General features: G+C 37.2%; 1 protein-coding gene across 8 annotated transcripts in view; it reads right to left on the reverse strand.

Moving 5' to 3' along the window:
• NETO1 (neuropilin and tolloid like 1) overlaps positions 1-13,508 on the reverse strand; it is a 77,361-nt gene that overhangs the window by 20,231 nt on the left and 43,622 nt on the right. For all 8 annotated transcript variants that reach the window (XR_012994635.1, XR_012994634.1, XM_076330070.1 and 5 more), the window contains exon 7: positions 6,871-7,099. Coding sequence is in view for 6 of the 8 variants with exons in the window: in XM_076330070.1 (XP_076186185.1) it covers positions 6,871-7,099 (229 nt within the window). In the remaining 2 variants the exon portion in view is untranslated. The remainder of the gene's footprint in view (positions 1-6,870; positions 7,100-13,508) is intronic.

Genomic DNA, 13,508 nt, shown 5'->3' on the forward strand with positions numbered 1-13,508 from the left:
TGGCCGTCTGGAAAGCAAGTTTGCAGAAAAGGTGCTGGTGTGCAATGAGCTGCCCATGAGCCAGCAATGTGCCCCTGTGGCAAAGAAGGCTACCAGTATCCTGGGCTGCATTAGAAAGAGCATTGTCAGCAGGCTGAGAGACGTGATCCTTCCCCTCTGCTCAGCACTGATGAGGCCACATCTGCAGTGCTGTGTCCAGTTCTGGGCTCCTCAGCACAAGAGAGACACGGACATACTGGAGTCTCATGGAGAGAGTTCACTGGAACTGGAGTTCACTGGAACTCACTCACTGGAGTGAGTTCAGCAAAGGGCCAAAAAGACCATTAAAGGCTTGGATCATCTGACATATGAGGAGAGGCTGAGAGAGCTGTGACTGTTTAGCCTGGAGAAGAGAAGGCTCGGGGGGGCTCTCATCAATGTGTACAGATACCTGATGGGAGGGAGTAAAGAAGCAGAGCCAGGCTCTTCTCAGCAGTGCCCAGTGACATGAAAAGAAGCAAAGAGCACTAAATGAAATACAGGAAATTCCCCTTAAATGCAAGAACAAACTTTTATTTTGAAGCTGGTCAAACACTGTGCAGGAGCTCGTTTCCCAGAGAGGTTGTGGAGTCTCCATCACTGAAGATATTCAAAACCCAACCAGACACGTCCCTGAGCAACCTGCTGTAGCTGACCCTGCTTTGAGCAGGAGGATTGGACTAGACCATATCCCGGAGTCCCTTCCAACCTCAACCCTTTTGTGACTCTCTGAAAAGATGGCTTCATAATTAGACAAAAAGTAACAGCTGGGAACACACAGTTATGTTATTTCTCCTGTGTCCCAAAGCTGCCTTGAGTCAAGTCTTTGATAAATTGTTGGATTTTTTACAGCATGAAAACACTATAATTTAAATTAAATCACTAATTAAAGAAAAAATATTATTAAAGGTTCTTTTTCCAGTTTGGATTTGAACCAATGATTATTTTTTATGTAAAATTATAGTTTATATAAAATAATATATACAAAATGAAGAACTTCAAACACTTTCATTCTACATTATTTTTAATGATAATATTTTCTTTTTAATTGTGTGGTATGTGTAGGGATACCTTGTATCTTAATATACAAACAGATTTTATAGTTATTGAATTAAATATAATGTAACGTCTTCTGCTTTGCAACAAGTATTTATATTGAACACAAGATGGTGCACTTATCCTAGAAGATATGTAAGCAAGTGAGTTAACAGGAATAGACTCTGATATCCCAGAGTCTTTTTCATGTTTAGGAAACCTATACTTTAAAATATCCTATAATAATAATCCTATTTCTGTTATCTGGCATGTAAATATATTTTATTTCTAGTACAAGTTAGGAGATTGTTATAATAATCATGTTTCCAGAAGGTTACCATCACAGTATTCAAAAAAGCCTGAGCTTAGTATTTGAAGGTTACTGCTTTCAAAATTTATAAAAATTGAGCCAATGGAGTTGTCTATATTTTCTTACTATTGGAAGGTTTTGGGAATGCACATGGAGCCAATAATCTATACATTTTCATTTATTAATGGAACACGATCATAAATTCTTTTAATCCTGAATAGCCCTAAGGCAGAGAAACATAAAGAGCATTAATATTTCTTCCATATGCCATGTTTATAAAGTAACATGAAATAAAAGCAGTCATATTTTATATTTAAAAAAAAATACTGCTTTCACCGAGACAATAAAATAAATAATCACAAGTAATACATGCACATTTATACTATAAAATAACGATATTTATAAAGCACTATAGCAATTAAATATTCTGTGTGTTATTAATAATTATTATACTATTGTGATGTTATGACATTAATAATAAAATACATTATCTGTGTGTGTTGAGCATAATTTTATTGGGCATTACAGGATACTTTGGGTATAAAATGCAAACACTGCCAGGTCAAAACATTTTTACAAGTTGAAGTCAAAAGCTGACTTGTTACAGCCCTGGTGTGAAGCCTGGCTGTTCCACTTCAGTGCATTGCTTTCCTCAGTGTATTTACACTGTTTCTCAGCACCATGCAGAGTTAGTGCAACTCCTTTGCTTCTAGGGTGTGAACTAGCTCTGAGCAAGCTAGCTTGGTTGTCTACGTCGTACTTCATTGAACCGTGTGGATTTACCCTTTGAGCCTGTTTCAAGACAGGGATTTCAGTCCGGGACTCCCTAATCTTAGATGAATGCCCTACCCTACTTGCTATTTTTAGGCTTCTCTCTCTTCCCCCCTTCCCTTCTTGTCATAACATTTTTGAAAGGTCTTGCTTTCTCCTGAGGGTGAATGGGAAAATTCTGAAATATTAACAATGGTTAGATGTGAGAAATATTTTACATTGAACTTGTTAGACATTTCACACCTACTCCTCATGTACTCAAGATAGCTCACTGCATCGTGCTCTGCACATTAATTCTTTAAGTATAGATAATTTTGATTTTCCCACTGTTCCTTACTGAAAAATAGAGCTTTCTTTCCTTCACAAGAGAAAGAAAAAAGAAATTCTTCAGATGTCCCTTGAATCTTCCTTGAAACAGAAGAAGTTTTCTCTCAGCCTCTCCAGGGAACAGTTCCTCAGTCACGCTGAGGAACTTTATTAAAATTATAAACTTTATTAAAATTATAAAATTATTAAGATGGTTTTAGTACTGTACACTACAAGTATATTACCTAAAGTAAAATTACTTATCTTTTCATTTGTCATTAATGAAAAAAAATCTTATTAAAATACAGCTATTAGAAACTTTAAAATGAAATGTGCTTAATACTGAATTTTCTTTCTCAGTCACCTTCAGGCAGCTCTGTTCAAGATAAATGTAACTTTTACGGATGGTTAATACCAGATACACATCGATAATCTAGTCTTTGAAAAACACTTATATGTGGTTTCATGGAGGTTTTTTGATATACAAACTCACCAGAGAATGGCAGCTCAGGAGCATGTGCTCAGAGCTCCAGTCTGTGTTCAGTTTATACACTCTAGGCACCACACACAGTTTGTTTGTTCAGGGTCAGAGAGTCATTGGGATGCTTAGCCAATGAGAGTTTTTCACTAGAGATAGTTGCAAATAGCACAGAGGGGAAGAAAATCACAGACGAGTGCTCACCAGTAAGGAGGCAATCCTAATGTTTTCTTTTTATATATTAATGTGGAAGCAGGGAGCAAAATCAGCAAAGCTGCAATCTATTTACACTCCTAAGTCCTTGCAAAGGGAAACCATCTCTTCACATGTGTTGCACTTAGCGCTTTGTTGTTCCCTTTCTCAGTAGTTCCCTTTGCATTACCACAATAAACACGGTCATTAATACTGCATACCTGCAGTGCCTTTTCTCCATTAGAGAATTGCCCATGCTGGGATGATCATCTTCAGGGATTCTGGCTGTAAACAAGGACTTGAGTGGTGTTATTCAATAAAGCTGTGCACTACTCTTCTAAACATGGCCCTAGATTTCTATCCAAATATGGGGTTTGTTAATAAAAAGAAAATAAGAATGATAGAACTTGTGCTGCTTTAGGAAAGCCACATGTGATGGGGCTTTAAAAACAGGCTTAGAGCTCAAAGGGGCAACAAAATAAGAGAAGGAATGATACTTTTCTGGTCTGGGGTTTGTGATGCAGGGTTATGGACAGAGAAGGAAGCAGTGCCATCAAATAGCAGTCAGAGGTGAGAGAACGAATATCTGGCCTGCTGCGCATACAGAGGGATTTTCTCTTACCCATATGCCCTGGTTCTACGAATCTGCTATTAGGTTAAAGTGTAGGTGTGTCTGCTCACGAGGAGCTCTTTGAAGAAGCTGTAGGTGTAACATGTCTGTCATTAATCAGGCTGGAGATCACTCTCACAGTCATGGAAAATGAAATGAACAGTTAGTCAGTGGGTGGAAAAACAAAGACTCATTTTTCAAGTCGTCTTACCAGATGAACAGACATCTTTTGATGATATCAGCTTTCTTGTTTTCCTTTTTCTGATTCTTAAATTAATTTATTGGATATTTGAAATCTATTGTAGACAGTGGCTACCATACACAAAAATATGATTAGATATATATGCTTAGAAGATATATTAAAGATTAAAAAGGTAAGGACATAAGCAGACAAAACCCATAATGATAGGTTGGAATAGCTAATAATGCTGATCATGAAATATCAGATCATCACTGTAAATTATCAGCTATTAAGAATTAATTGGTTATTAAGTGTTACTTAGAGCTCTACCACTATTTTGATGATGTGAGAATCATTACTGATTTTCTGGTGTAGGAAATTTAACAACTTCTTGCATTGATGCCTTTCCTTCAGACATATTTATAGCACTGCTGCTCTGCAGAGCATCACTGCTAGAGGTTTGGAAACTTGTGAGACCACTTTTTAGATGCCAACAAAAAAGACATATATATTTCAAATGTAATTGGAGCACACTGATCAAAGCATATGAAAATAATCATATAAGAAATCTCTTTAAGAGTTCTCTGTTCTACACAAATGTCAAGTCCCCAGGGAACAGCTTTACAACAAGAATTAACGCTGAACAGACTTACACAGAAAAAAAAACATTCTTCAGGCTAAGTAGCCTGTTTCTACAAAAAAACCCACTTTCAGTTCACAGAGCCTTGTGTAAGGGAAGACTCGCAATCTCGACAAGTTAACTCTACACTAGGGAGAGGAACTTGGGGAGCTACAGATCACAACACCTCCTGGTCATTCCCACAGAAACAGTAAATACAGGAATTTTACTTTGTCATTCTTTCCCATACACATAACCACAACATAAATGTAATCTTCTATTTTGTTTCTTTCTCAGCTCTAGGCGAACAAAATAACTTTTTTCCTCTTTCTTTGTCCCCAAGTAGAGACACAGGTGTCTCTTCCCTGATGCACATCTCCCTGAATGAGGTCTGACATTCCTTCTCTTCCATGCAGATGATTTAATTATTCCCACACGCTGCTGAAAGACGTTGTAGTTTACATGCTATGAGCTGTGTCTTGCAATGCGCTCACTGGACATCTGCTCTAGCTGACTCCTGACAGCCAGCACCAGTCTGTGGCATAGGGCAGCACTTACGGAGAACTGACGTGGCACAGAAAGTACAATCTGCAACACCTTTAAATCTTTGAAGTTAATTTCCAGCATTAAAAACACAGATGCAGTTTCTTCTACTATTTATGAGCAGGCTGTGTATACATATCTCAAGGCACAATTTAGCCCTTAATAAATTTTCAGCTTTTAGCATGCAATGACTGTTCAGAATAAATTTACAGAAAATACATCACGTTAATATTTTCAACTTTCCAGTCAGAATACCATGAAGTATAAACTATTGTCTGTTTACAAGAATGGAGTAGCTCATAAGATGTAGCGTGTCAGGTAAACATATTAGGAATACTATAAGAGAAAAAACCACATTTTTCCTTATTTTCCTTTAAAATATGAAAGCCTTGCAAACACACAGTTATTCAAACCTTCATTTAAAGTTAGTCATCATAGTGCTTCACTCGCCAGTTCTTTATATGCTGTGAACCTCAAGTGTCTATGCAGTTGTTTCTAAGGTAACAGATCAGGATGCCTTGTGAAAAAAATGAATCAGATCTTGAATATTCAAGACATCTCCAGTTGCAGAAATGAGAAAAGGGCAGTATCATCTCAACTGAGGGTTCTCAATATCTTTTAGACCCTGGCCTGATTTACAGACAGGAAAAACGTAATCCACCCTAAGGCTGTAGTGTGAGAGTACAGTGGCGCATGCAGTTTCAGGCATGTAGACTGTCAGAAATTTTTAATCAGAGCCATAATTAAGGAATTACGGAGGCTGTTCTCAACAGAGTCTCATTGCCTCATTGCAGGGTACACACACACAGAATACAGATGAAGAATGTGTCTGGTAAGATTGTGCCTTCATTCCAACCACTGACAGCCTCACAGAAATCTTCCTGCTAGACATGTGATGCACAAACCAAAAAATACATTAAAAATGAACATGAATCAGCATGTGAAAATAAATGCATATACTCTTTTTCCTCAAGGGACCAAATATGCATTATTTCTACCAAAGAAAACCAATCAATATCTTTCACAGGTGATTACCTGAGCCAATCATTTTCAGTGAATGGGATTATTGGTGGTTTTTGAGGGGGTTTTGTGGTTTATTTGTTTGTTTGTTTGTTTTGTTTTTTTTGTTTTAAACTGTCTAGAACTACCTTTTGTTTCTTTCAAAAGCTGTTTTATTTATTATCTGAGTCCAGAAATCATATAAACATATGAATGCAAGCAAGGCGCACAGAGAGAGTATTAACCAAAATATCATGTAAGACTTTTAGAAAACTTCTGTTACTACAAAAAAAACCCTACATTCTTTGCCTAACAATATCTGACATATATGTTTATTGATATATGCATTCTGGAATATGCACAAACACACCCACCATCTGTGATAAAATAATCATAAGGTATTTTTCAAATGCCCATCTTAATGAGATCTAAAAAATCAAATTCATAGAAAAGGATCAGGCTTGATAAAAACCTTTGGAGCTGTATTATTTTCCATGTTGTGTAAGGGAAAACTGAGACATAACGGCCCAGTAGCTTGGGGCTAAAAAAGATAAAAGTCGTGTTCATACAGCCGGACAGATCATGACTACTCATACCCATCTTCCTGTCTCTGAATCCTGTGCTCTATCTACTGCATTACAAATTATTGCACACTATAAATGCTTGGAGTAAATACCGTTGTGAATATTTACATAGCTTGTTTGGGAACATTCTTCAGTGACTACTCTGCATGAAGAAAACATTAACAGGTTTTGGGACTTGCATCATTTAACAAACTGAAAGGCAGACACATTGATTAGGGTCTTACGTTCTTGGAAAGATGTGAAGAGCATCTGGAATCGGCTGCTTCGACTGCCTTCATCTGCCCACATGCGGATTACACCGAGACCTGTCCGCAGCATTACATCATTAGCAACAGTGCTGCAAAATTTCGCTTTCAAATCCTCCACGGAGCTGCTTCCATCATAGACAGCTACAAAATTCCTTTTGCATTCATTGGAATTCTGCATCTCATAGTCCAAGAATCGCAAATAGATCTATGAAACAAACAAAGAACAAAGGCAACGTACAGACATTTGAGAATGACTAAACAAACAGTAAACACCTTTGCTCTACCTTGTGGGAGAAAGACTACACACCACCACCATCAAAATAATTTTTCTGGAGCTGGTGATCCGTAAACCACTTCCTTGGAAGGGCATTAATACAGAAACTGAGCACTGTTTATACTTCCTGGTATTTTGTTGTGCTTCAAAGTAGAATCTAGTTGAAGATCTGGATATTTTTGTTGTTCTTTGCAGTAAGGTCCTAATTTCCAAATATATACCCATCTTTGAGAAGTATGTACAACAGTCCTTCAAGCTGAAGGACAGACAAGCTAGAAATTTCTTCTTTTGCTGGCTGGCACAATATTGCTCTATTACTTGCCTGACCTGGAAAATAATAAGGCAAATAATTGCTGCTCCCTCCCCAGAGTCAATATGTGTCATCTTTGTGATATGTCTCAGCTACACTGATTCAGGAAGTGAGAATCTGGGAGCCAGGCAGAACTCAATCATTAATCTTTTTATGTTTCCTCAAGCAATTTGGCCACCATCTCAGCTTTTCTAAACAAAGCCTTATGGTATATATCTTCAAAATTTAACAGGGTTGAAATCAAGCGTATTTCGTGGAAACTGCTAGAAACCTAGAAAGTTTTTTAGGAAATGTCTCTTGCATACAAGCTAAGTTCTCTCATAAATGTAATAGATATATTGCCCTTTGCAAAATCTCTTTAAATCTACCCAAAAAGAAGCAGGGGTGAGGACAAAATGCTGTTATTTGATATTCAACTCTATATGGACTTTAACAGGGAAAACCACTCATTTTAAAAACAATTGATAATACAAGCAACATCAAATATTCCAGTAACAGAGAAGGCAAGTAATATTTTCAATAGACACATGATACATAATCAAATGACCAAGCGTACCCAGGAGACTTCAGGAGAATGATACAGAAAGGTGAAGTAGGGCAGAAATAGCATAAAAAGCCAGTAAACATATCCAGCATCCAGCTATATGCATCTTCATTTGAAAAAATAACCAAAAAGAAACTCCACTGTATTAGACATCAGCTATACTTCTTTATAAACAATCTTATTAGCTTCAGGTAGTTTTTTATATGCACGGGACAATTGCTTAAAAAACCTCTGGATTTGCATAAAGTAGACAAACATAGCATAACCTAGTAGCAACAGGACTCACCACTTCACCTCATTAATATATTAAAGCTCTTATGGTTTGAGAATTATGTGCTACTAAGCAGTCTGCCACTGTTTAATAATAGCTCAGACTTTTAAATGAGCCTTTTCAGGTAGTGTATTATGGTACATTTTCATTCCTTGTTATGCTTTGCAGCTGGTCTCTCTGAAAAGAATATTTGTAAAACAATTTTTACTAGCATATGAAATTCGGTATACTAAGTTTCATTTTGCTTGCCTCACCTTTTTCTAGTATGTTATTTCTTACAGTAATCCTTACTTATGTTCCAACGTTCCCATCCTCCAGAAGAACTCAGAGGAATATATTTCAATTAAATTGCAGTTAACTGAATTCTACTTTCACCATGTATCCTGGTTTTTAAACACTATAAATTAAGGAAGCTACTTGTATTGATCTCTACAAAATGGAACAGTTAACAGCAATACACAAAGTAATATTCAGATGGCAATATCTTATATCAAGGAATACTTTTTATAGTGTTTTTCATTCCATTTACTCGTTGCTCTGCCCCTGCAGTGGAATGAAAAATTACTAGAGTTCAGTCACCCGGCATTGCTGAAATTTTCTCACAGTATCCATTGTTTTTTATAAATGTGTTGTCTTGAAATGTCTTTCCATTTCCTCTCCTACTGGGGGACACGCAGCTTCCATTCTTCTTAAAACAGGTCGCCTACTTCCTTGGCGAAGTCATACTTAAAGGTTTGTTTTGGATGCTGAAGATTTGCTGAGTGCAGAAAATGCATTTCTGAAGTTCCTCTGCACTGGCTACATCCCTTTACAAGTCCCTCTTTCATCCTCTACTCTCTTCCTCCCTTCCCCAGGTGCTCAGGCACCTGACCTTTTACTCCTTCTTGTGCTCCAAATCCTTGTTATTGGTGTTCTCCAGCTATTTAGAGCATTTCTGTCTTGCTGATACCTGACTACTTTAGCCCCTCAGGTAAACCTCATCTTCAGTGTGGCTCCTGCTCTTTTCTGTTTATACAGCATCAGCCACTTCCATGGCCACCACGCAGACGGCTGACCTTCGCTGCCAGCTACTTGCTAGAAACTGTTACACCTCTGATAAGAAGTGTATGAAAATGTGCAGAAATTAACTGGAACCAAGCAAAAATGAGCAGCAAAAGGCCAGTGAGAGAACCGCAAACAAGAATTTTGGACCAGTCAGTGACTCAAACGCAGCCATTCAGAAACTGGGGTGGGCAATGTGAGATGGGCTCTTATTCCTTACTCTCATGGTTTGGTAAGATCTTCTTGTATTAGCGGCTCCTGGGGTCCAGCTGTCACAGGCACGCTATTGTCCTGCCAGAGCAAGATTACGCATGAGGGAGGGAGGTATGGGAAGGGGCAGAGCCTTGATACCCACACCCAGCAACTGGCCATAGCTGGGACACACCAGAGAGCTGCTTCTGCGTCCTAGAGACCAGTCACTCCAGCATAAACCCTGGCACCCAGCCTCTCCTGTGAAGCTGCTGAGACGATAGTCCATAGTCCATCTCTGCATAATGTTTAACTTAGAACGGGGAGTTAAATGTACGCTTTGCTTTTCTTTCCTCCGCTAACAGAAGCAGCCTGCTTCAGATGGGCGCTTCAGTGCTTGCCGGCTTTGTCACAGGTAATGCAATAAAAACCTTCTGCAACTGATTATATGCAATATTGTATACACATGGCCGTTCTCCAGAAAGTGAAGCATGTCAGATAAATGTCTCATAGGAAAGCACAGAAGGCTTCCAACATATTATTGTCACGAAACATTACTTTTATGCCATATATGTATACCATCTATATGTTACAATATACCATATATAGATATGATAGACCATACAGATATAGTGTACGTATATCACATTTTTATCTTATTCCACTCTTCAGGAAAGCTCTTACCTACTCCAGAAAAAAAATTATCTTAGTCTGACTGCAGAACAATAGTAAAACTGTACCTAATGGGGGAAAGACCTCTTATGCTTGCTCACTTGTTCTCTATTTCTACCCTGCTGTCATATATATATTTATAGGTACATATATATGTGTGTATACATATATATAAGCACACATATATCTTGTATAGGGTATCCCATTTCATTATTGAGAGGTAATTTATGCCAGTTTTCATTCTTACAAGAAATGTGTGCTAATCCTCATTGTGGTTATAAAATACCAGCTCTCAGCCAGCAATTTCCAGCATTCATCAATTATTCCTGATCTGTTCAAACAGATCGTTCATATAACAGTACAGCCAAAGTCTTATTTCTATGGACTTATCATTTGACATTGTCTAGTTTCTGGTGGCATGCCAGCCTTATAAAATAGTAAAATCTTTCTTAGAGTAGCAGTTACAAATGCTGAGAAGGAATCAAAAGAACAATAACTTAGCATTTCACTTTGAGTCTTTCGGTGAAAAAGCCAACACTTTCAGTTCTTCCCAAGCCTGAATTATGCTGTCATTCATACCAGTTCATTCTTGTGTGTGATAAATTCAGCTAATATCATAACATATATAGACTTGATAGGTACTGGAACCACTGGAAAGAAATATTTGACTTAAAAATCTATGTCCATCTTTCAGAAGAAAGATGGCACCTTCTCCAATAACATGAAGTTTCATAAATTAGAGAAAATAAATTCCTGATATTCTGAGATGAGTTGGAGTTTCACTCTCACAGTCTGCTTTGGAGATGACTATTCCCAGAACTTTATATAAAGTAATGAGTACTTGATACAAAGCTCACTGAAATCAGTGGGTATCTTTCCGTTTATTTCTTTAGATCAGACCTATGGATTAAGACTGCAGTGCATTTTAAAAACTGGAAACTGATTACACAAACTGACAACCTAATATTGGATCAGATTTTATTTTAAAGAGCTGGAATAATTTAATTACATCTGCACACCTCTGCCAATTTTTATGGTTTTATTACTGTATATTTGCCATTGTTCCTGTCACTGGCTGTAAGACCCACACTGGCAGAAGAAAATTACTAATAAATTGAGTTCCCCAGGGAAAGAATAAAACTGATTACATGACAAACTGTTATCTAATGCAAAATGTTCCTGATACATAGTTTTCTGAAATCAGTGGCAATATTCTCATTACTTTCACTGGCATGTGGATCTCACTAAAAGAAATTAAGCAGAAAGTGAGAGAAAAATTATGAATATTTCTGGTTATTTCATTTACTGAGATCTTAGTCGTTACTTCTACCAGCAGTGGATAAGAAAATTTGCTCCCCCAAAAGAAAACAAATGAACAAAAAAGAGGTCACAAACTCAAATACAACCATCTGCCTTCATTAAGTAATTTTTCATTGATGCCAATGGGAGCTATTGGAATGATAACATTTCTGTAGATACTGACACATTATATTAGCATAATCAGGACATTCTAGTTGAAGAGAAGATCTTATTTGAAGGAAGCAGTATAACTGCCATATCTTCTTCTTTCACATTTTTTTTTAAAGTTTTAATAAGACACTTTCCTCAAATCATCAGTTCCACATTACTTAGAAGAACAGGCTGCTAGTGCACAAGTATTAGCTTTTACTGAGTTTCAAGATGTCACTGCAAATGTCAATGCCATTAGTAACAAAACTGATAAAGCCTCACTGCAACTGTGGCATATATAATTTACACTCAGTCACATTATAATAATAATTGTCCTGTCACCTTTAAGGTTTGTATTGTCATCTTAATAATGAAAAAGGAAATGCTGGATAAGTTTTACTATTTTTTAATTTAAATTTGAAAACAACAAAAATCTCTGTATATATTAGAAAAAAAAGAATGATTATAAACTATGAATAATATATCACTTCAGTAAAATGGTCAGATTATAATCTCTTCATAGTGAATCACTTTTGGTGAGTTCTGCTTTTTAATCAATCACTGAAAGTTAGGGCTGACAACATGATTGATCAGGCCAGTCAGGAAAAGCTTCAAACCATATCCCAGCATATCAGACTTAATATATGTGCACAGACATTCAGACCCTTAAAACCAAACCAAACAAACAAAAAGCCATTGTTCAACTGCCAAAAGTAATTTAGATGTAAGACAAAAACCTCCTCTTCATCAGGTCCTAACATCCAGATTTCGCATATTCAGCTTCTAGGTTCAGCCAATTGTAAGCACAGGACTGGGTTAAATGGTCCTATGTCTTTCCCCATTGCTCAGTGATCAGTTACAGTGCCTGCTTTATTCTGCGTCTTGTTCAGCTCTATGTGATTAACAAAGGACTTTCAAGATGATACCTCCAGTATTTAGGCCTGGGAAGCCCCGTTTTTTAAAGCAGATTGTGCAACACTAATTAATCTCCTTCAAGGCAAGAAGACGGCAAGTATACCAGCCTAAAAAGCATATTACTAACAATGCTTGAATTTGTCTTCTAAAGTAGCCTGTCCTGTTGCTTGGATCCTAAACTTTTTTTTATTTAAAATCAATATTACTTCAGCCCCAAAGTGTTAACAGTACATGTTCTGTTTGGGGTTTTTTTGTTTGGGTTTTTTTACATTTTTGGGCCTGCTGTTACTAGTCTGGGACCATGCTGTGCAAACAGACAACTCCATACCTCATATTTTCCTCTCTGCTGGGGCTTGGAGAATACCGTCTGTCGAAGGTGACAACCTTATATGGTACATCTTCTAACACCCTGTGATCCACAGCCAGGCTCAGACATCAAAATACCATTTTCCTGGACAAGTGAAGCTCTTTGGATTTCTTTGCTTTGTTCTATTTGTTTCTTCAGACTTCTGTGAGTCCCCACTAACTGACATCTATTCTAACTATCAAGTCATCCTCATTTTTCTCTTGTACAGTGGCAAAATGCTCCCAAGTGACAACCTTTACAGCTCCTTGGCGCTGTTCTGCTTTTTAACACTGAAGACTGTAGATCACATCCCGATTCTGTTGTTTGCTTTGGCAGATGTTTTATTACTTTCATCAGTCGGGTTTTTTTACCACATTTCCTAACAATTATTTGGTTTGAGGATGTTGAGGTTGGTTGTAGATCTATAATATTTCTATACCTGAATGGAATAGATTCATGCTAACTTAAAAGTGGTTTTTTGTCAGTGCTACTCTGGCATCTGTATATCACGCCTGCTAGAAGAGATTCTACATACATGATTCTACACATATGCTTGTCTTGCATCTTCATCTAACAAAACTGTTTCAAAGAAGTGATTTTAAT

The sequence above is a fragment of the Aptenodytes patagonicus genome, chromosome 2, assembly GCF_965638725.1.
Source record: "Aptenodytes patagonicus chromosome 2, bAptPat1.pri.cur, whole genome shotgun sequence".
Taxonomy (NCBI): Eukaryota; Metazoa; Chordata; class Aves; order Sphenisciformes; family Spheniscidae; genus Aptenodytes; species Aptenodytes patagonicus.